This window comes from Nothobranchius furzeri, chromosome 12 (genome assembly GCF_043380555.1).
Source record: "Nothobranchius furzeri strain GRZ-AD chromosome 12, NfurGRZ-RIMD1, whole genome shotgun sequence".
In the NCBI taxonomy this organism is placed as follows: Eukaryota; Metazoa; Chordata; class Actinopteri; order Cyprinodontiformes; family Nothobranchiidae; genus Nothobranchius; species Nothobranchius furzeri.
This window is the reverse complement of record NC_091752.1, coordinates 33,710,651-33,733,407: the sequence shown is the minus strand read 5'-3', so window position 1 is coordinate 33,733,407 and position 22,757 is coordinate 33,710,651. Positions and strand designations below refer to the sequence as shown.

General features: G+C 43.1%; 2 protein-coding genes across 5 annotated transcripts in view; one reads left to right on the top strand and one right to left on the bottom strand.

Moving 5' to 3' along the window:
* col17a1b (collagen, type XVII, alpha 1b) overlaps positions 1-3,009 on the top strand; it is a 38,908-nt gene extending 35,899 nt beyond the window's left edge. For both annotated transcript variants that reach the window (XM_015944886.3, XM_015944888.3), the window contains 4 exons: positions 300-464; positions 550-630; positions 699-782; positions 2,607-3,009. In XM_015944886.3, the coding sequence (XP_015800372.3) occupies positions 300-464; positions 550-630; positions 699-782; positions 2,607-2,659 (383 nt within the window). In that variant the 3' untranslated portion in view covers positions 2,660-3,009. The remainder of the gene's footprint in view (positions 1-299; positions 465-549; positions 631-698; positions 783-2,606) is intronic.
* A 1,089-nt stretch (positions 3,010-4,098) lies between these two features.
* The window catches only part of slka (STE20-like kinase a), a 29,105-nt gene continuing 10,446 nt past the window's right edge, over positions 4,099-22,757 (bottom strand). For 2 of the 3 annotated variants that reach the window (XM_070542016.1, XM_015944890.3), the window contains exons 5-19: positions 17,768-17,840; positions 17,428-17,622; positions 17,164-17,245; positions 16,901-17,032; positions 15,421-16,617; positions 12,996-13,126; positions 12,508-12,631; positions 12,043-12,222; positions 9,482-9,574; positions 6,256-6,385; positions 5,953-6,077; positions 5,669-5,863; positions 5,255-5,380; positions 4,969-5,082; positions 4,099-4,872 (exon numbers count right to left, since the gene is read on the bottom strand). In XM_070542016.1, coding sequence (XP_070398117.1) covers positions 4,726-4,872; positions 4,969-5,082; positions 5,255-5,380; positions 5,669-5,863; positions 5,953-6,077; positions 6,256-6,385; positions 9,482-9,574; positions 12,043-12,222; positions 12,508-12,631; positions 12,996-13,126; positions 15,421-16,617; positions 16,901-17,032; positions 17,164-17,245; positions 17,428-17,622; positions 17,768-17,840 — 3,044 coding nt within the window. In that variant the 3' untranslated portion in view covers positions 4,099-4,725. The remainder of the gene's footprint in view (positions 4,873-4,968; positions 5,083-5,254; positions 5,381-5,668; positions 5,864-5,952; positions 6,078-6,255; positions 6,386-9,481; positions 9,575-12,042; positions 12,223-12,507; positions 12,632-12,995; positions 13,127-15,420; positions 16,618-16,900; positions 17,033-17,163; positions 17,246-17,427; positions 17,623-17,767; positions 17,841-22,757) is intronic. The other variant, XM_015944891.3, reaches the window with a different exon arrangement.

The following is a 22,757-nucleotide window of genomic DNA, read 5'->3' as shown; positions in this document are numbered from 1 at the left end:
TTGCCAATGGAAAGGAAGTTGCCTAACAATTATGCACACCTGATATAGGGTGTTGATGTCATTAGACCACACCCCTTCTCATTACAGAGATGCACATCACCTAATATGCTTAATTGGTAGTAGGCTTTCGAGCCTATACAGCTTGGAGTAAGACAACATGCATGAAGAGGATGATGTGGACAAAATACTCATTTGCCTAATAATTCTGCACTCCCTGTAAAGCTGGGAGAAGGGGCTTCTTTCCCCCCTGGCTAAAACTGATCACAGTTAGGTCACAGTTCATACCATTTGTCCTGCAGATCAAGGCCTCCTGCAGCAGTATATTGCTGAGGGTCCTTGGAGGGCTAGCGTGCGAGCAATTCAAGGCCCTCCTGGTCCACCAGGTCCTCCTGGCCCAGTCGGTTACAGTCGTGTCATTGGCACTTATGGCAATGTCACAGCTGACCTCATGGACTTCTTTAGAAGTGAGGATACTTTTTTTTTTCAATTTCAGTAAGCTTAGCTCGAGATTTATTTGCTAAATTCTTGCATGTTTTTGTTCCTGCACAGCTTATGGCACCATCCCTGGCCCTCCAGGCAGCCCTGGACCTAGGGGAGACAGGGGGTACCCAGGGCCCAAAGGAGACAAAGGTACATAGAACAGAACTGAAACAGTTTTCATTTTAACTACCATCACTGATCTCTTCGCTTGATTACAGGTGATGCCGGACCGCCAGGTTTACCTGGAATACCAGGAGCTTACACTGTCCAGATTCCCCACAGGGTGCAGAAGAGGGAAACAGGTGAACTCCGTCACATGACACCATCAGCTCACATCAAAATATTCCTTATTTAAAGCTTCAATAGCAAATGTGCAAAACAAGCTAGCTTTTTAACACAAATGTGGTCCCAGAACTCTCACCCCTCCCGTTGGCCTGACACCAGAACCTGCATTTCCAGAGTAAGCGAGAGAGAACAAAACACCAGTTGTCGTTTTCTAGGTCCAAACGTCTTTTGTTGTCCATGACTTCAAATGGTGTTGTTCTTTTTGGGACTCTGGTAGTTTGTCCTGAAGTTGAAGTGGTCATAGCCGGCTGTTTCTCTGGTATTAAGTGGAGAAAATCTCACACGTGGTGTTCTGTTGCTAAATACGTAATTGCATAATGATTGAAATACCCAGGTAAACGCATAAGTGTGGTGCTTTGATGAGGCTGACAACTGGATGGTACAATCGTTGGTTTTGGACAAAATCCACCTTTTGGAGCTTTTTACCATGTAATATTGTTATTTTCTCATGAAAAATACCCCCAAACCCACTTTTGGCTGCATTCATGCACTTTTCTTTCTCAGCTGCAAGTTTTCATATTCTGAGGTAGGACCTGCAGACACAAAGATGGAAACTAAGTGTGTCATCAGACCTCTCTTCCCCATGAAACTAGTTTCAGATCTGAAACCCGACTCCCCTGGAAGTAGGCCACTTATGCCCACTTTCTCAGAGTTGCGAGTACTGAGCGGTTGATTTTATGCTGCAGTTAAGATTGTTTATGTTTGACCGTCATTTCATAGATGACTGCTTTAAACCTCCACCAGTACCAGATGGAATATTCTGACAAATTACTTCTGCACTGGGTGATAAAACACCACCGACAAAACATGCGTTGTCTACAAAAATGCACGGAACGGCCAGCACAGAAAATGTGTCTTAAGCCTTATTTAAACTTCTCCGTCTGGGTCGGTATGTAGACATGCAATGCCATAGTGTGTCTGCGTTCTCCGACGGGCTCGCAGAGGCCGACGGAGACATGCCCACCTTTTCAACTATCCATCAAAAGTGACCGAGATCGCAAGCTTGTGATTGATCAGGACGCCGCTTCCTTTAAATTCAACAGCAACGCCATTGGCCCCTCAAAAAAGATATTTAGTGGGAGACACAAAAAGATTGAAGAATGCCTCGGATGAAAAAGTCTGAAAATATAAACGTTCATCCACCCGTGACTGAAGGAGTACAAAGATATGCAGCAAACATTTTATTTTTGGATGGAAATAACGAGAAACGTGGGTTTAGAGGTACCAAACGCATGAAGAGGTGGAGGAGAATTAGGAACAAATTTGTCTGTGTTAAAAAGTCTCTGAAATACATTAAAACAATGTAAACTTAATAGTAAATACAATATTGTGGACCAGACATGTGACTAATTGTGGCAGGATACCCCAGATTAGCGTTATGCCCTCTGTTGTCCTGGCAGGGGATTGCTTTGTAACACTCCCCAGGTGGAGAAGTCCGAAAGAAAAATATATCCGTCAATGTGTGTGCGTCTCTCTTGCAGAGCTGACAGAGAATTATAAATTAGGCTTTAGGCGACTAACGTTTGTAATAGATGATGGAGCACCTGCTTTGCATGCTGATTTATCATATATTGGGCCCACCTTTGCTCTCAAAGGTTTAAAAAAGCCAGATCTAGCCCCTTGAAGACAAAGACAAGATAACCACTTCATCCCCACAATATGTTTCTTGTTGTACTAAGTTAGATTGTTAAGAAATGTTGAAAAAGAATGTTTTAAGATAGATTAATTGGCAGATTTGCCATTGTAGCGTTAACATTGTTGCACCTTGTTTTCTTCTGCAGGTAACAAAGTGGGTCGCCGCAAGGAGCTTCGACGTCACACCAGTGGTGGCTGAAGTGTTTATTATGGGATGGTGCCAAATTCTTCTTCAGCTTTACTTCCTTTTTCTTTTAGATGTTAAACTGTACCAAAGTGGTTAACCACACTCCATACTTCTGACCTTCCTTCATCCAAAAAGTTGATTTGAAACAATAAAAATGCATTTGTCTCTTTGAAAAATGTTATTTTCTGAGGTTAGTCTGTTTGTGAGTTAAACTGTTGTTTTTACATGCGGGGTGTAAAATGTTTACTTTGCTTAGACACTTGCGTTGACTCTACCAGGGGCAGCTTTGTTCAAGAGATTATGTATCATCAAGCAATAAGTAGCACTTGCTTTTCATTTTAATGACATCTTTTTAAGATGGTGTTTATATATATATATATATATATCTGAGATGTGAGGATTAGGCTGTATTGAGGACTATATAACATTTTATTTTGTATCCATCATGCTTTTGCCCCATATCAAATTCTAATTTCCACATTAAACCCATAAAGTGTCCTTATTTGAACTCGACTCAGTCTGTCAGAGGGAGAGTCATTTTAAGAAGGTTATTGAGATTTACTTGAAAGGTTTATGATTAAAAGCAAGATATTAATGATGTATTTGAGATGGTGACTCAGATGATCAGTAGGACGAGCCTGATTCAATTGTATATTTTTGTGTAAGAGCACTGAATTTGATAAATATTTCTGTACTGCCTTTTGAGTTTTGAAATGAATAAATTATAAACATGATTTAAGTTCTGATCACTATATTTGCTAAACAATAAATCTATTTTCTAGACTTGTGAGTCTTGATATTTTTATGACTAATTTGATCTTGAAAAATAAATAAAGTCAAATAAACAGTGAATATTTTATTTACAAGAAAATGTATAAAGATTCATTAAATGCATTTGACCTGACATCTAAAATGCATAATATGCATAACGGCAGGGTGACAAATCAAAACGATACAACAAATGAAACACATGGACTAAATGGTGCCTGGCAGTTCAAATGAAAATCCAGCATCCATAAGAAAAATGAAGTTGATGTTAGTGGATAAAAATTAAAACATGCTCTGATGATATGTGGAGACAAAATAAGCAGACATACAGCTGAGGGCTTTTCCTCGTTAAACGCTGAAGTTCAGAGATCAACAGCACTGGACTTCAGCTCAGCATCAATTACAGCATTGTTGTTTCAGCAATAAACATTCAAATATCAAGACGAGGATGTAAAAGAAGTACTAAAAATCTGCCCAGTCTAAAGATGAAATGATGAAAACTTACAGCTGCGTACTTCTTAGTTAAAGCAGCACCTTAACGTCCAGGAACTCAAACTTATAATTTTTATAAAACGTCTGTAACCACTCAGCATGGATTCATCTAAACAATAGGGATGATTTAAAAAGGGGACTGAAAAGATTGTATTTGTTAAATAATTATTAGATATTTAATCTCATAACAGTTTTTGGTAACAGTTAATAATTGATCTTCATATGTATGCAGCACAGAACTCGGTACATTCTATTAGACATCTTATGATGCTTCTTTTTTTGGACTTTCATAACATTAAACACAGCGCACAGAAGATCAGACGTCAGATCTACAGCTTTTTCTGTTCATCTTCCTTCACAAGATCAACTTTACATGCAGCCAAACTAACTCTCACAGTCGGTTTTAATGTGAAATGATAAAAAAATAATCTTAGCATTTTGTGAACAGGAATCATAACCAGTTATTGGAGTGCAAAACATTCAGTTTTTCAACAGCGAGTAGTTAAACAAGAAAGGACCTAAATGCTGGAAAACAAATGCACGAGGCACTGGAGATAATTCACAGGCGTGACTGAATTCAGCTTCCAGTTTCAGATTTCCCCTCATTATAAAAATCTGAACATGCTCAAAAAGTGCACAATACATTAGGTATTTCCCAGAAAGCTGAGAAAACCTCATGATGGACGGTGTGTAGGCACATCATGCTCACTAATGGTAGCAGAACTGACATTCTTATCTTAACCGGTGACCTTAAGGAGGATGCAGTGAGCACAGATGAGTGGGACAGCAGTTTGTTTACTTGAACATTTACACGAAGGCTATAAACCGGAGTTCTGCAGGTTTGGGATGGGGTAAAATTTGGACACTCGACTCTGGGTGGTGGGGTTAAGGCATTCGGATTCACCGCTCATTTTGAAGAAGACTTCCTGCTCCTGCAGCTTTCTGGTGAACTCCTCCTCCAACGCCTGCAGCACAACCAAACAGCAGAGTCAGACACCGAAGGCCAAATGCAAGAACTAAAATAAGTTCTTCATTAAAAATCACATGGACATTAAACACACCTTCTTCCTAGGTCTCAGCTTTTCCCTCCAGTCCTTTATCTCCTGGCTGTGCTCTTCATCCAGCTCCTTCAGCTTCTGAGTCTCATGCTCGATTAGAAGGTGGCACTTCTCATTCTGAAATAAGAGAAAGAGAATACAGTAATAACCTATTTCCCATGAATGTTTATTAGGCATCAGGTGTGTGTGTGTGTGTGTGCGTGCGTGTGTGTGTGTGTGTGTGTGTGTGTGTGTGTGTGTGTGTGTGTGTGTGTGTGTGTGTGTGTGTGTGTGTGTGTTGTTTCCAAACCTGCAGCTGCTGCAGCTCTCTGATGTTGGAGTCACACTGCAGCTGCAGATCTCTCATCTGGTTCTCGTGTTTCTGTTGTTGATGAAGTCGCTCGTTCTTCTGTCTCTTGTCCTCTTGTGATGCAAACTGGAAACACAAACAGCTGTAAAAACACTCCACCCCCTGAAAACACCACAGCATGTAGGGATTATGTTGTTCTCCAACACACAACTGCTCTCAAATAAACAAACCTAAAACAACATTTGGATCAATAAAACCCTTAAATCTTGTAAAACAGTAAACATAATTTAATCTTCCACAGGTCAAAATAAGCAGTGTGACTTTTAAAATGTGCAGACCAAATCCTAGACGTGGCCCTGAGCCAGGAGGATGTTCTGTGGTTTGTTACAGCAGCAAACCTAGAACAACATCCACCTGTTTGACCCGCTCCCTCTCCTGCTCCGGGGTCATAACTGCTGTGACGGTGATGCGGAGGCTCTTCTTAAACATGGCCATGCGAGTCTTTGCATCACTGCGTTGGATCTTGGGAAGACGAACCCTCTCTTGGTTTTGTTTGTTCTTCAGCTCCTCTATCAAACGCTGGTTGTAGCGCTGCATCTGCTCCATTTCCTAAAAACGCACACCAGGAAGAACAACTATGTAGTTAGACCTGTGTGTGTGTGCGTGCGTCCGTGTGTGTGTGTGCGCTTATGCTCTACCTTTTCATGCCGCTTCAGAAGCTGATGCCTCTGCATGAAGTACTGGTCCTTCAGCTGCTGTTTGAGCAGCTGGTGCTTCTCCTGCAGATGGCGCTCCTCCAACTCCCACATTGCTGCCTCTCGAGCTGCAGGATACATGGAAGCACACAGTCACTGGTTGGCTAACCAGGTGTGTGTTAGCTGGTGATGTATGCATGGATAAAAACAGACGCAGGCTGTGACACATCTGTAATTAAAACAGCAGCGACTTCCTCTACTGACTGATAATAACTCAGACCCAGCTCTTCTCTGATCTTCTCTAACCTCTCAGCAGCTGCTGCTTGTGATTGAGGCAGTCCCTCTCGATGGTGGCTATCTCCAACTTATGTTGTTGGATGATTTTCTTCAGAGCTCCATCCAGCTCCTGCTGCTGCTTCTGTAGGAACTCCTGCTCCTGTGGAACCAGACAGAGAGGACCACCAGTCAGGTACGTCAGTATCAACGTGTCCAGAAAACAGTAAAATGTGCCTGGAATAAATCCAGATTAAGTCAAAATAAATAAAAACACTTCAAGCTCAGTTCAACACAGCACCGGAGCTTCACACCATCCACTGGACTCAGAAGAAGAGACACTCAGATCATGGATGGTGATGATCCACAATGAAAAGAAACGAAATGTAGCAGTAGCTCTGATGTCAAGACCACGTTTAGCTCCACAATTAAACTTAGAGTTCATGTTAATGTACAAGTGCCTCATTTCTAGGACTGTAAAAATGATAGACGTATGAAAAAGAAACGCTAATCCTTCTGTCTCTTAATTCTAAATGATTCACAAATATGTGGAGAAAAAAAACAGTAATCATGTCAGGGACACTCTGACTAGAAGCTACACTATGGACAAATGTTAAAACTTTTTATGAGAATCCAGAATTATTTGCAACTATTAATTATTTTTATAGTTTAACATTTTATATCCAGTAGCAAATTATAGGTTTTACTCATGCATGAATAAACAGAACTACATTATAATGACACAGTTCAGCTAAATGTCACGAAGGCATTTGAGCATCTTTATGTGAATAATAAATAGCATAATTTACATTAATGTGCTGATTTTGCACTGGAAGGCTCTTGCCTCTTCAACATAATTCTTAATAAAGACATTCCAACAGAACTGACTTAGTGATTTTCAGGCACCCTGGAGGACGGAGATATTCGGTACGAACACGGATTCATATAGGAGTGATAAACAAGTGCAGCTGATCCAGTGTAATGCAAATGATCCCAGGTAAAACACATAGACCATTTGTAGACTGGTGGAGGAAAAGTACTGAGCAGGAGCGGAGAGGGGATAAAAAACAGATCCACTGCACAACAACAGCGATAACGACTCGGTAACAACAAAAGCGCCCATGCTTATGTGTGTGAGCCATCATCAACCATCCTGTCACTTGACTTCACACACATCTAAGCATGGGCCAGAGACGAGGAGAAAACGGGGTGGGGCACTTACATCCTGCATCTGAGCGTTGAAGAGAGCACATGAGGATAAGTGAAAAGACTGTATCATAACCTGGGTCACTGCCTGTGGAGGAGAGCACACGGCGCACTCGCCCTGATCAGGGTCAGAACACACACACACACACACACACACACACACACACACACACACACACACACACACACACACACACACACACACACACACACACACACACACACACACACACACGCGCGCGCGCACACACACACACAGAGCAGTTCTTCCTAAGTTACGTAAGACATGGGTGTTCCACTCTGGGTCAGGCTGAGTTTGTTGGCTAAATGTTAGGAGGAAGTAACTGAGTTAGTTATTAAGACACTTCTGGTCGTCACATGCATGAGAGCAGCTCAAAAGAGCAAAGAGCTTCTACTCCACTGGCTTGGCGAGGTTAATAACTGAAACAGCCCTTTTTAGAGGGCAGAAAAATAACTCCTAAAGGTTGGAGTGCAGATGTCCACTGATTTATCTGCTCCGTTACTGTCCTCTGTCCTGAGTAGATCCCATGTGGACGCTTTGTCTTCAACACACACTTCACTCAGCTCTCCTCTGACTGGTAACTCAAGAGTTTTAAAAAGATAAAAGTTGGTGAAAGGTAGAAAAACATGAAATGTTTTCTTTTTTTGCTTTTGTTCCATGAATACAGAATCAAGCTAATCAAAAGCATTTTTCTATATCAGGTGATAAATAACTTAAGGTTAATGAACCGTTGTGGTTGTGTGAATTATACTTCTTATCTAATCTACTCACATAATCACATGATTAGCACATAAACATTTATGATGTCATTTGGATTATCTGACTAAAGAATTTTAAATTTATACCAGAACAAGTCAGACCGAAATGTTTCACTGATTTAATGATTACATCTGGAATTTCACTAGCCTAGACATCTAGATGGACAGCAGCCAAAGCAAAATGATTTTCCTCTGCACGTCGGAATAACCACACTCCTTTAGGTCCTCCATAGCCCTGGCCAGTCTGGTGAACACATTCTCACACCCAAGGCGTCAAATATGATGCGTGTGACCAAGCCTCAATATATGATGAATCGGGACGGCCCAGCGCGTCAGGATACGGCGATCAGGGACAAACTGCTGACGTAGCGTCCCAGAGCGTCGGTATCCAACGCTGGTGCTGAGACGGACATTAGAACTACTTGTGAACTACTTAACCTTCCCCTCACCCCAATCCTAACCTTAAGATCACAGTTTATGGACCTTAAGGTTAGGATTGGGGTGAGGGGAAGGTTAAATAGTTGAATAATGCCCGTGTGACTGCGCACGTCAGTGACGCCAGTGGAGCCACGTGACCCAGCGTGTCCCTGATCATTGCATCCTGACGGGCTGGGGCATCCTGATTCGTCATATATTGAGGCTTGGTCACATGCATCATATTTTGATGCCTTGGGTGTGAGAATGTGTTGGTCTGGTGGCCGGCCAATCACAGCACTCTATATTACCGCGACCGAGCGAAACAAAGACGGTGTCGGCTCATTTGAAACGGCTTTGGAATCAACTTTGGACTATTTAGATTCGGGCTCGTCTTCAGGGCCTGGGGCAGAAACAGGTACTCACGTCCTTTCTTTAGAAAAAGGACATATTTTGAGTATGGCAGACTGCCCCGTTCACCGACATCCATAGCGCCGAGTATGTCACGTCGTTTGTTGTCCAATAGCATACGGAGACAGTTTGAAAAACAACCTTATAGGATGGCTTGCCAGGCTGGAATTTCACATGAAAATCCATCTGCCAAGGGTACGCAATCCTTTCATCTAGAAAAGTAAACGCAAAACAAAAAGACAGAAATAATAACTCTGTATATAAAGCTGCTCTGCACAGCACTTTGGATTGTGTCCACATCAAACTGAAATGCATAAAATGTGAAACTCTCCTACAAAACTGAATATAACTAAGAAGCTAAACTCAAAGAAAATGGAAATGATTGGTTTAAATAAGTCAGGTGGAGAGAAGAAGAGAGAAAGTTACATCTGAGACTGTGACGCTTTACCTCTGAAGCCTGGAGAAGGGACAGGTCCTCTTTTAACCGTTTCATGAGCTCTTTTCTCATGTGTCTGGGTGTCTGTCCAGCTTCCTGAAAGGCCTACAGTAACGTAGAAACTAGGTGATCCTGTTCCCTCTGAAAACCGGATAAAGCTGGCCAACAGGAGACATGCACAGCCTACTTTGAGAGGACAGCTACGACATCCAGCCACCAACGGATTTCACCTCGACATGCGCGTTTTTCCACAGCCTCCCTTTGATTCTCCCCTTTCAACCATTCAAAATTTAAGGAACACCAGGATGTTGTGACATCACACCAACACACAAATTTCACTGAAGCATTGCAGAAGATGTTAGTCTCAAAAGCAGCTTTGCTACCTCAAATTTAAGTCTCGCAAACACTGATGTGATTATTATGACAGGAAATTAGAGAAGCAGAGTAACTGAGCTGGAATGTTTACCAATTTGTCCAATTAGCTAATTAGTTAAAGTAGTACTTTACTCATATTTGTTATTCATTTGCAGCGGTCTAGTAGAAAGTGTCTTGTTAGTTGTACGGGGGTGTGTGTGGGGGGGGGGGGGTGTTTTGAGAGATCGGGTGCACCAGTTTCAGGAACTAGAATTTGGATTCTTATTTCCTGATATTTGGACATCTGGCCTCTGATTGGCTAACAGAAACGCGTCTCTACCACTGACTCTGCTCTGCAACGTTGATGCTTCATCTCTGCAAGTAACAAGTCTGAAGGAATTCTGCTGTGTGATGGAGCTGCTAATGCTAACAGTTAGCTTCTACTAGCTGAGACATTCTCTGCGGTTTCCTGGACGCTAAACCAACAACAGTCTTCCCCATCACGAGTCAGGCTGGGTAAGTCCATGAATGTTAAGTGACAGTTTGACGTTGTTCTGTCAGCCTTTTCAAATCCTAGAGTTTCACCGTCTATTTTCTATCAGAAGCCAGCGTTCCCAATAGAGAATGGGGGAGGGGGGTGTTCATCACTGTGCGGTCAGCTTTCATGTATCTCATGTGAGTGTGTGTGTGTGTGTGGGGGGGGGGGGGGGGGTGCACACGCAGAACGTTTAGCTTCCGTGCGTCTACCGTGAGAGCGATGCTTCACTTGCGCAGCGCCATGCCTGTGTAGCAGAAACGCTGGAAGCTAACGCAGGAGACAGAAGTGGGAGACCATGTTCATAGTCTGCTTGCATGAAAAACTCAGAGTGACCCATTGTAATCAGATACAATATTTAAATAAATGTTTTTTCAGTGAAGTACCACTTTAAAATAAATTATGTCAAAAAGGGTTTATATCACAATTAGTCCAAAGCACAGTGTTAACATATTTAATGAACATTTTGCATGGAATAATTATGAGAAATAACCTAAGAGGATAATCATTTTCCCTAAATAAACATCTTGAGACAAGTCCATGTCAGTTACTCTGTTACAAGGAACCCAAAAGGAACCCAACAGCCCTCCAGAAAAACCGTACTCAGCCACACATGGCCAACCCAAACGCATTCATTCAAAAAACAAAAAGACAAGATTACTTCACTACATCGAGTGAATTTCAACAATGAATGTAACACTGTAACTCATTCACTGCCACTGACGACTAAAGTCGTCATTTGCATTTTTTTACAGTTTGAGCATCGGAACGAGCCCCCGTGCTGAGAGAACAAACATCTCAGCTCTAAAGCCGATCTTCATCCACATACGTCACATGCCACGTGATCAGGAAGCAGAACATCCGTGTGTTAGGAGATCGTTTTGGGTCGTTCCTGTAAAAAAAAAAAAGTGAGGCGCGAACCGGAAAAGCGTCTGCCTATCACAATTCGACAACGGATTACAAAAGAACGGATAAGGCTCGAAACACACGGATGCTTCCTGATGTAAGAGGTGAGTCTCCTCTTTGTTTTGGTTGTTTTGGCATCCACATCATGCTAGCGCGCAACGTTCTGTGACTCTTAAAAAAAAAAACAGTAAAAACGGTGAGAAATGCTGGCAGCGAAGGCGGTTAGCGATCAGGAAACGGCTGGCAGTGAATGAGTTAAAAACAGACCTGCACACACAAAGGCTCAATTAGCTACAGCTTAAAGCAAAAAGGTGCAATGGTTATTTGTCTTGCAAGAATTAAATAAATAACTGAGCTTAAAACTGAATAAGCAAAAGCACAACACTCAGCAAATGGCTGCAAATGCGCATCAGAAGCCAAAAACGTCAACTGCCTTTGAAAAAGATGCACACATACAATCTTATAAACTGTAAATAACACCAAGTAAAGCATTTAAAAGGAGAGAGGTTGGAAATTCCAGGGATGAGCAGAAATAAAAGTTATGGGACAGAAAATTATTTGTCAGGAGGAAACCAGAAGGAGAAGCTGGATTAAGCAGCATCATGGAGAAGAGATGGATCAGGCTGTAGACACAGGGTCGAGCACCCCCACAGAATCAGCACAACAAAACACGTTAAGCCAGGTTTTAAACACCAATGAAACAGATCAATAAGACATGCAGCCAAAATCAGACAACTAAAGACACACCCACGCAGAATCGGCCATGCCTGGACTGTACCTCCTTCTTCCTGTTCTTCAGCATGTTTTGGAACTTGGACAGCTCTTTGTCTTGGTCCGTTTTGATGCGTTTGGCTTCGTCTCGGAGCCGGCTGGTATGATCCTGTTCCAGACGCTCAATCGTCTGTTTCTGCTTCTTCTCCAGGTTTTCCACCTCTTGGTCGTACTGACGTTTCTTTGCCTGTGAAAGCAAGAGATACTTTAAGACGTACAGACCAGCAGACCAAGTTGTTTTGAGAGGCTTTTATATTTCTGAAGTCTAAATATCTGAAATTTGCTTCCAATAACTTATTAAAACGTAGATTTCCAGTGGAAATGCAGAATAATAGAAAAAAGATGTGCTTTGCCATTAATTTCCTCTTAAGTCCTCTTAAAATCAGATCAGCTGAGATGAAGTAGCTCATTTATGAAGAGTTGGGTGGAGGTGGGGGTGTTACACCACAGCGATACAAAGAAAATGACTCACAGTTGTTTCCTGTTCAAAGCGCCTGTAGATCTGCTCTTTCTGCTGCTGCAGCTTGTCGCTCAGCTGCTGCTGGGCCCTCTGCTCCTCTTTCTGAAGGAGGCGCAGCTCTCTCAACTCCTGACGCCTTAAACAACAAACACAGATGTCAAGAGGAGCACACATTCACTTCTTTATTAGCAAATTTCTGTTTTACTCCACATCCTCTTCCTGCTATGCCAGGTTTGAGCGTTTCTTCACTGTTGCTTACTTAACCCTTTACATTACTGGGACCAGTTCATGAACCAAACAGAAAACTGAAGGACAACACTTGCAGCACGGCGTCTTTAAAAGGTAACAAAGGAAGCCAGTAACAGAATGTAGAATCCATCATGGCCAATAACCCGTCTGGCGTTTGTAAAAGCAACATGGACTATTTTAGGCAGGCGTGCTAAACGGGTCACTCTCCATATTTAGACCAACTGCAGATCAAGCAGACTGGATAGACATACCTCAGGAACCTCATCTCCTCACTCTTGGCATCGTTGTCCGTCACGATCTTTGACGTGGTCACACTGACTTCCACACCATCTACCATGAATTTGCGAGTCTTCTTCAGAGTCTTCTTCTGACGTTTTGACTCCTACCAGAACACCGGTGTAGGTTTATGAGATAATAATAATAATACATTTTATCTAAAAGCGCCTTTCAGAACACCCAAGGTCACTTGACAGAAAATACTTAATAAAATACAATAAAACAACAATAAAACGCAAACAAGAAAAACAAAGAGAGTAACAGTTCAATAAAATCAGAGGTCATAGGCACATTTAAACATGTGTGTTTTGAGTTTGGTTTTGAACAGGGTAAAACTGTCGATGTTCCTGATGTCTGGGGGAAGTGAGTTCCAGAGACGAGGAGCAGAGCGGCTGAAAGCTCTGCTCCCCATGGTAGCGAGACGGGCAGAAGGAACCACAAGATGGATGGAGGAAGAAGATCTGAGAGAACGGGGGGGGGGGGGGGGGGGGTTAATCTTTATAAGGTCTGAGATATGTGGAGGAGAGAGGTTATGGATTGCTTTGAAGGTATGGAGGAGAATTTTGAAGATGGACCTGAATTTAACTGGGAGCCAGTGAAGCTTTTGGAGAACCGGGGTGATGTGGTGAAAGGAAGGGGTTCTGGTGATAATACGGGCTGCTGAATTCTGGACCAGTTGCAGTTTATGAAGGAGTTTGTTGGGGAGACCATAAAGAAGTGAATTGCAATAGTCGATACGGGAGGTGACGAGGCTGTGGATGAGAATGGCGGCAGTGTGAGGGGTAAGGGAGGGGCGGAGACTGTTTATGGAACGTAAATGGAAGCATGCTGACTGAATTATGTTATTAATGTGAGCTTGAAAAGAAAGTGAGCTGTCGAGGATGACACCCAGACTCTTGACGTGAGGGGAGGGGGAGACTATGGCGCTGTCAATAGTTAAAGAAAAGCTGTCAGATTTGGAGAGGGTGGATTTAGTACCAACTAGAAGAAGTTCAGTTTTATTGCCGTTGAGTTTGAGGAAATTAGAGGTGAACCATGATTTGATTTCTGAGATGCAGAGTGTAAGGGAGGATGGTGGGAGAGTTGAGTTGGGCTTACTGGAAATGTAGAGCTGGGTGTCATCTGCGAAGCAGTGAAACTGGATATTGAATTTGTGGAAGATGTTGCTGATAGGAAGGAGATATACTATGAAGAGGAGGGGCCCCAGGACAGAGCCCTGGGGCACACCTGACTTGACAGGGGAGGGTTCTGAGGAAAAGGATTTTAACTGGATGAACTGAGTGCGGCCAGTAAGGTAAGATTGAAACCAGCGGAGGGGAGTGTGAGTGATGCCTAAGGAAGAGAGTCTATTGAGAAGCATGGGATGAGAAATGGTGTCAAAGGCCGCACTCAGATCGAGGAGAATGAGAATAGAGATTAAACCAGAATCAGCAGCAGTGAGTAGGTCGTTAGTGATCTTGATGAGAGCTGTTTCTGTGCTGTGGTGGGGACGGAAGCCAGACTGAAACTGTTCATAAAGGTTACTGCGGGTGAGATGGGAGTGCAGCTGAGATGCAACAGTTTTCTCTAGGACTTTGGAAATAAAGGGAAGATGGGAACTGGGACGGAGGTTATTGAAATCATTGGGATCTAAACCAGGTTTTTTTTAGAATAGGGCTGACTGAAGGGGACTTGAATAGGGAGGGGACCGTACCAGAGGATAGTGAGGAATGAATAATGGCTGTTATAAAGGGGAGCAGGGAGGAAAGGCAGGATTTAACTAAAACTGTTGGAAGGGGGTCTGATGGACAGGTGGAAGGTTTTGATTTTGATGTAATCTAATAGTTCTGAGGGACGGGGAAGTTCAAAGGAGGAGAACGGAATGGAGGGTTCAAATAAATCAGGAGAGGGAGGAATGAGGTAAAGAGAGATGGATTCTATTGACCTTATCATTAAAAAACTGAAGGAGAGAGTTACACGTTTCTGAAAAGATGGATGGGTAAGGAGTCGGGAGGCTGAAAAATGCTGTTCATGATGGAAAATAATGTCTTAGTATTGCTGGAGTTGGAGGAGATGAGACCGGAGTAATACTGAGATTTGGCATGGGAGATGGAGTCCTTGTAGAGAGAAATCTGAGCAGAATATAAGTTTTTATGGATGGTGAGACCGGTTTTCTTGTAGTCTTTCAAGACTCCGGTTAGTAGCTTTCAAGGAGCGTAGGGCAGGGGTGAACCATGGAGCAGACCGAGTAAAATATACAGAGCAGGATTTGATGGGAGCAAATGAATTAAGGATAGAAACCAGACCGTTATTGTACTGAATGACAAGATCATCAGGAGTAGAGGACAAATTTGGGGTGATGAAAGGACCAGGACAGTGTTGATATTTTAGTAACATAGGCTGGAGTTCAGACTGGGTTACCTGCATAGATATGGAGCCTCCTTCTTTGCTTTTGGACAGGAAGCTGGAGATGGACAGGTTAAGGTCAAGGCTGTTGCTGTCGGCAGCAGAGCTGCTTCCAGAGTCAGAGTCCTTCTCCACATCTAATTTGGTCACACTAGGACTTCCGTGCTCCATCTTGGTTTCTGAACCGGTTTCACTCTCTTGGACAGAAATGGCATCTTGGGAGGTGTCATCTGTGCTAGAAGCTTTCTCCTTATCTTCCTTGACAGAGTCGTCTTTAGAAGTAACCGCTGGCTCAGAAACCTCAGATGCATCTCTAACTTCTTCACTGACTGTGTTGGCTTCACTTGGTGCTTGTTCTTGTACTTCACCCTCCTCTGTTGCATGATTCTCTTGTGAAGGTTGCTCCGGCTCCTCTGGGACATCACCCTTCCTCTTTTCCTCTGACTGACTCATATTTTCTGATTCAGCTTCAGCGGAGGACTCTTCCACACTTGTCTTGATATCTGCATCTCCATTTACATTTGTGTTTAATAAATTTGATTGTACATCCTCAGAGTCTACGTGTTCAGCTTCGACACGGTTCATGTCTTCCATTCTGTCCTCTGTCACTTTGGGTATAGAAGTGTCATTATTTGAGTCTTCAGGTTCTTCGTTAGCCTGAGTGTTGTCCTCTGATTTTGCTTCCATTTGTGTTTGTGTCTCTTCAGGCTTGTCTTGTGATTTTTCTACACATTTGTCATCTTGAACTTTTCCTTCTTCGCTTACTTGGCTTATTTCTCCCTCCACTACTCTGTCCTCTGTCTCACTGTGTTCTTCTACATCTTTAACACCTGTGGTAGGTTTTTGGGAATCTACGAGTTCTTTTGGCTCAAACAACACAGTATCGATGGAAACCTCTTCAGTTTGAGCTCCTTCTGGTTCAGCACTGGACAACACTTGTGAGCCAAGGTCCTTGCTAGTCTCTATTAGTCCAGAAGCCAAGTCTTCATTACTGGCATCAGACACCTCATTGAGCTTTTCATCCTCATTCTTATCTATTTCGCTTGCTCCAAGCCCTTCATCAGAGAGCTTATCGCTGGTTCGGTCCTCCACCGGCTTGGCCTCTGTCTTTTCTGTAACCGATTCAAGGTTGGAGGGAGTTGGTGGGACTTTGTCCTCCTCTGAGCTGGCCATGCTGACATCTGAAGGTCCTCGCTTGTGTCCAGGAGCCATCTGATGTTACAAAAGCACAAACAAAGGCACTTCATCAGACACTGACAGGAGCAGAAAAAAAGTTTAGCAAAATTTGCCACAGCTAATCTCGTAAAGGAGGACAGTTCAGGCTTTTTAGACACTGAGCAGTAATAGCAAAAAAACAAACACAAAAGGCCGCTCTGTACCAATTCCAACAGAAGGGCATCAAATGCATCTACCGCTTGATGGCTACATCCTGCATCTTGACCCAAAGCAACTGACTGGTGTCCTTTTGAGGAGGATCACAGCCCCTCCTACCCACCACAGGTGTATCGGGCTCTTCCTCCTCCTCTTCCTCTTTGCTGTCCTCAATCTCCTCTGTGACTTCAGCTTTGGCCTCAGCTATAAGCTCTCTGAGAGGTCTGCTATCAGTTACACTAGTGACAAAAGGATGCTGCAAAGACAATACAGAAAAAATTCAATTTGCAAAATAAACACAAGCTTATGTTTTTGAAAGATTGAATGCAGGTACATAGCAACCATGTAGATTGCACAAAAACCCTTGTATTGTGAGATAAGACCAACCTGTAGGAGCTGTGCTGCGCTCGACCTGTTGTCAACATTCTTGTCCAAAGCTTTCCTCAAAAAGTCTCTAAATTCTGGAGACCTTCCAAGAAAAGAAATCACAAGTGTTGTTGGCACACTTCATGCTTTATGAAATCATATTTCTGTTAAACATCAGATCTCCACGTTAAACACTTCACACATCCTCATCTCAAACCTAAAAAAAACAACAAAAAAAACCATCCCACTGGCCCCTCTCTCATCATGATTAGCACACATTCTCACCAGCGAGAGGGCTGCATGAGAGTGGGTGGCTCGGACTTGGCTATTTTCAGTAACACTCTCATGGGATTCATCTCGTGGTTGGGTGGCTCGATCTGTGCCAGCTCGATGAGTGTGACCCCGAGGGACCAGATGTCGGCCTTGTAGTCGTACGGACGGTCTTTGGACGTTTCACACATCACCACCTCTGGTGCCATCCTACAACAAACAATTATAATCCGTTTGTTATTGCACTAACCAGAATTTCAGTTGCAAATGTATTATTCTGTAGGACTGAAAGAAGGCGATCCAACAATCAAGTGCATACTAAGACATTGATGTAAAGAGAGGTTGTTTGACTCACCAATAAGGCGTGCCGATGAAAGAATGTCTTCTTTGTAAAGAGTTGGTGTTTTTAGCAGACACCCCAAAGTCAGCTGGAAGTAGAAATGAGTAAAACTACTTTATTTTAGTATTTAGAAGACAAACCTGCTTCACTTGCTTTACTGTTTTCTGCCTCCTGTGTTCTTCACTGACTACTAGTTAGAGGGATAAAAAACATCCATCCTAGCTTGATAATTATTGTTTGCCAGGCTCTCTTGTGACCCTCTGCCTACAGAGCATGAGTCATCAGGGAGAAAGCAGTTATGAATGCTACAGCAGCAGCATGAATACTTCTATAAAGTTATGTAACCAAACCTGATGCATCATCTTCCACAATAGGTAAGAAATGTATAAAAAACTCAGTACACAAACAGCTTCACTTTGATTTTATTAAAGGTGTGGTTCACTCATTTAATCAATACATTTGCAGTGATCTCTAGTAGGAATAAATGCCTTATAAGTCATACTCTGGATTAGGGCTGGACAATAATTCAACAATGATATCTTTATGGATGGACGTGTGGTGCGATAAAAAAAACGGGTCGATAAAAAGTTTGATCAAAAGAGTTTCCTTTCTTTTTTTCATTAAAGCCTATTAGGTAGCTTAATACTAGACTCCCAACCAATCAACATCAGGGTTATTCCTGGCTCAAACTGAGGCAGAGGTGGTACCATCCAGACCATTCGCCAGCACATGCATACTCTATGCATTCAACTGCCTCACTTTTTAAAAGACTAAATATTTTCTCGTTAAGTGTTCTAATCTAAGCTTCTGTTGATTAACTGAATATTCCATTTGACAACGTTTCAAGTGAAACAAAACTGGTTTTCTGCTAAAAAATATGAAATAAAACAACAAAATTATCAGGCTGAAATAACAGACTCTTAGTATAAAAGGCTAAATAATATGCATTAGATTGGTGTTTAGTTCCCTTTTTCCCCCATCTGATATTTATAGTTTAAAATATTTTTAAAAATTTGACCTACATTTCAGTAACATTTTAGGTTTGTATTAATAAAACTCATCTTAGTCAACATGGATCCAGGCATGCTCCATCATCAAGCCCTTCCCTCTCAAACTAAACAGACAGCACAGGACTTAAACAAGACAGGCAGCAAGGAGAGGCAGAGGAGATTGTCCTGAAATAATAATATGGTTTTACGAGTCTTTTACTAAATTTGTTATGGGAGTTGAGGACAGTTCTTCAGCTGACAGAGCTGTACATTTGTAGGCTTTCTCGTTTTTTCTTCCCATTTCGTAGCGCTGTTACAGGGCTGTGGCCGACTGGCCGGTCTCTGCCGCTAACCCTTAGCAGTAGTGATGTATCGGTCCTGAACGAAACAACTCTTTGTAGAGTCGGCTCTCGAGAGTCTCGCTGACGGGGAGGGTAGGAAGCAGCATCCTTCATATCAGAAGTCTCCAAAAGGATCACTGCTCACGCCCGCCTTTGTTAAAATAAAAAACGACAGAACGGACTTCTCTGCATGTCTTTTGCCCACATGCTCGAAGATTTGTGTTCCCGAGAAGTGTGTGAACATGTGGAAAGCCAAATGTGACCCACAGTTGAAGGAGCCGAAGTGAGTGACACACACACACACACACACACACACACACACACACACACACACACACACACACACACACACACACACACACACACACACACACACACACACACACGCGCGTGTGTGCTTCCAATCACCGTGAGATGGGGGTGGCGCATGCACAGAATATCAGGGGCATTTATTATATTAATGTGAAGGGACATGTAAATATTGGTGGGAACAAATCTTTCAAACAGGAAAGAAATAAAAAGCGCTACAGAAAAGTGAGGAAATGAGCGAAATGATGATATGAAGACATTTTCAGTCATGTTTGTAAATAACACTGTATAATTGTGAATAATGTGCAGCAGCTGAACCTTCAATTGAAGAAAATCATGAATTGAACAGAAATCCTACTTTCTGCTAGAAAAACTAACACAATTCAGTCTTTTTCTGAAACCGTTCGGTCCCAGTAAAATAAAGATGTTTAAATAAAATACTGAAGTTAAGTCAGTTTTTTCTGTTCTTTATTGAAACTAGTTAATTGAGGATTAGCATAAAGTGGCCAGGGCTGCACCTAAAATAAATTTTCTACATTTAAAACAATAAAAATTTTCAATAATTATCGATATCGATCAGTATGAATCATTTTTTTATCAATATGCTATTCAGGGTTTCCCCCAGAAAATGAGTTAAGCCTGGCGGATTCGGCCGTCGGGGGGTGGGGGGAGGTGGGGGTCGCACGCTCCCTCCTGCAGCGCTCCTCCATGAGGGGGGGTTTGCACACGTTCCGCTGCTGTTTCTCACCAGTATCAGCTGATGGAGGGCTCTAGTTTCGTTGCGCCGTTCATGTCAGCGGACACGGTAGGGTCGGGGAGGGGCATGATGCTTAGCCTGGCGGGTGGCCAAGCAAAGCATGGCGGGCGCCAGGCTTATAAAGCGCTGGGGGAAACCCTGCTATTTTTCTACATTGCCCGGCCCTACTCTGGATACAAGAAGTCTAAATGCTGACAGTGTTTGTCCTGAGGACGTTTATATTTCAGATCACCATTGCATTTTCTTTAACTTGTCAGTTTCTGCATTCCCACCTCCTGCTCGCCGTATGGTTAGTTCTCGTTTTCTTAATGAGAGCACAGCTAGCAATTTTTCTGCTGCTTTTGATCCACCCTGTTCTTCTGATACCGACCCAGATTCCTTAACTTCTCAGTTTAACGAGCACTGCCTCTCCATTCTGGACAACATCTGTCCTGTCAGAACCAGATCAGTTCCTGCAGTGAACCCTACTCCCTGGTTTAATGACAGCCTTCGCAGCCTAAAGCGCCAATGCAGAAAAACTGAGCGTTTGTGGAAGAAAACCCATCTCCACGTCCATCTGCTGCACCTAAAGGATCTTCTGACATCCTTTAACTCTGCAGTCAGAGACGTTAGGGTTTCCCATTTCTCCAACCTGGTGTCCCAGAGCAAAGGGAAACCCAAGGTGCTGTTTAACACCATCAGCAGCATCGTCTCTCCTGCCACTCCTAAAGCCTCCATCCAATCTGTTGCAGACTGTGAGAACTTTCTGTCTTTCTTTTTGGACAAAGTCAATAAGGTTAGATCTAGCATCTCTCCTTCAGCCTTATCGCTGCCTCTCCCAACTCCAACCAGGCCCATCATCCTAGATAGCTTTGCTCCTGTTTCTTTGCCTGAGTTAACCAAACTAGTTAACTCTATGAAGACCTCTGCATGCCCCCTCGACATCTTACCCTCATCTTTGTTTAAAAGTGCCTTTCAGTCCATCGGTCCCAGCGTGCTCTCTATAATTAATGTTTCTCTGGTTTCTGGTCAGGTCCCTGCTTACTTTAAGAACGCTGTAATCCACCCGCTTCTTAAAAAACAGAGTCTCGACCCCTCTCTCCATAGCAGCTTCAGACCCATCTCTAAACTTCTGTTCATCTCCAAGATCTTGGAAATGGTTGTGGCTAAACAACTCATTGCTGCTCTTGATGAACATAACATCTATGATAGCTTCCAGTTAGGTTTTCGTAGAGCTCATTCTACTGAAACAGCTCTTCTTGGGGTCTCCAATGACCTTCTGACCCACAGTGATGCAGGGGACTGTTCTGTTCTGGTCCTGTTGGACCTGACTGCAGCCTTTGACACTGTTGACCATCACCTGCTACTGGAGAGGCTGAGAGACTGGGTAGGCCTATCAGGATCTGCTCTGGAGTGGTTGTCCTCTTATCTCTCTGAGTGCTCCTTCTCTGTGGCCGTCTCCAAGTTTAGGTTCTCCACCACCACTCTTACCCATGGTGTCCCACAAGGTTCTGTGCTGGGGCCTCTACTCTTCCTCCTCTATCTGCTTCCTCTTCAGCACGTCCTGAGCTCCTTCAAAGGAATCTCCTATCATCTTTATGCAGATGACATCCAACTGTACATCTCCTTTAAGCCCCATGAGATGTCTAAGCTGCAGCTGTTACACACCTGCTTAGACTCTATCAAAACCTGGATGGCTGGGAGCTTTCTTCAGCTGAATGAAGATAAGACTGAGATCCTCATCTGTGCTCCAGACAAGCTGGTTCCCAAAGTCAGAGACTCTCTTGGTTAGCTTGCTTCTCACACCAAACCTTCTGTCAGGAATCTTGGCGTGACCTTTGACCCAGCTCTTACCCTGGATTCTCATGTCAGTTCTCTTGTTCGCTCTTCCTTCTTCCATCTCAGGAACATTGCTAAGCTGAGTCCCATTCTGTCTCGCTCTGAACTTGAGACAGTTATCCACACCTTCATCTCCTCACACTTAGACTACTGTAACTCTCTTTTCACGTGTCTGAGCAGAACCTCCCTGAACCGTCTACAGGTGGTTCAGAATGCCTGTGCTCGGCTTCTGACCAAGTCCTCCAAACACACCCACATCACCCTGCTTCTCCTCCAGCGTCAATGGCTGCCAGTCAACTCCAGGGTTCATTTCAAGATCCTGGTTCTGGTCTATAGGGCCTTACATGGACAAGCACCATCTTACATTGGTGATCTTCTTAGTCCCTACACCCCCAGCAGGTCCCTGAGGTCCAGTGATCAAAGCCTACTGGTTGTGCAACGCACCAGGCTAAAGACCAAAGGTGACAGATCATTTGCTGCTGTGGCCCCCAGACTCTGGAACTCTCTCCCCCTGAGCCTGAGATCAGTGGACTCAGTGGTCTCCTTTAAAAAGCAGCTGAAGACTCATTTGTTCAAGCTGGCTTTTGTATGACCTTCTTCACCACTCTCTCTTTATTCTGCTCTCCCCAACAATTTCACCTTCCTCAGGATCCACTGATTTCCCTCTTTCCTATTCACTCTCTTTCTTAACATGTTTTCTTTTAAATCGCAATTACTTATTCTTGCTCATTTTGAATATATTTTTAAATATTTTCTAAGTGCTTTTTTATATTTTTACAATTTTTTATATT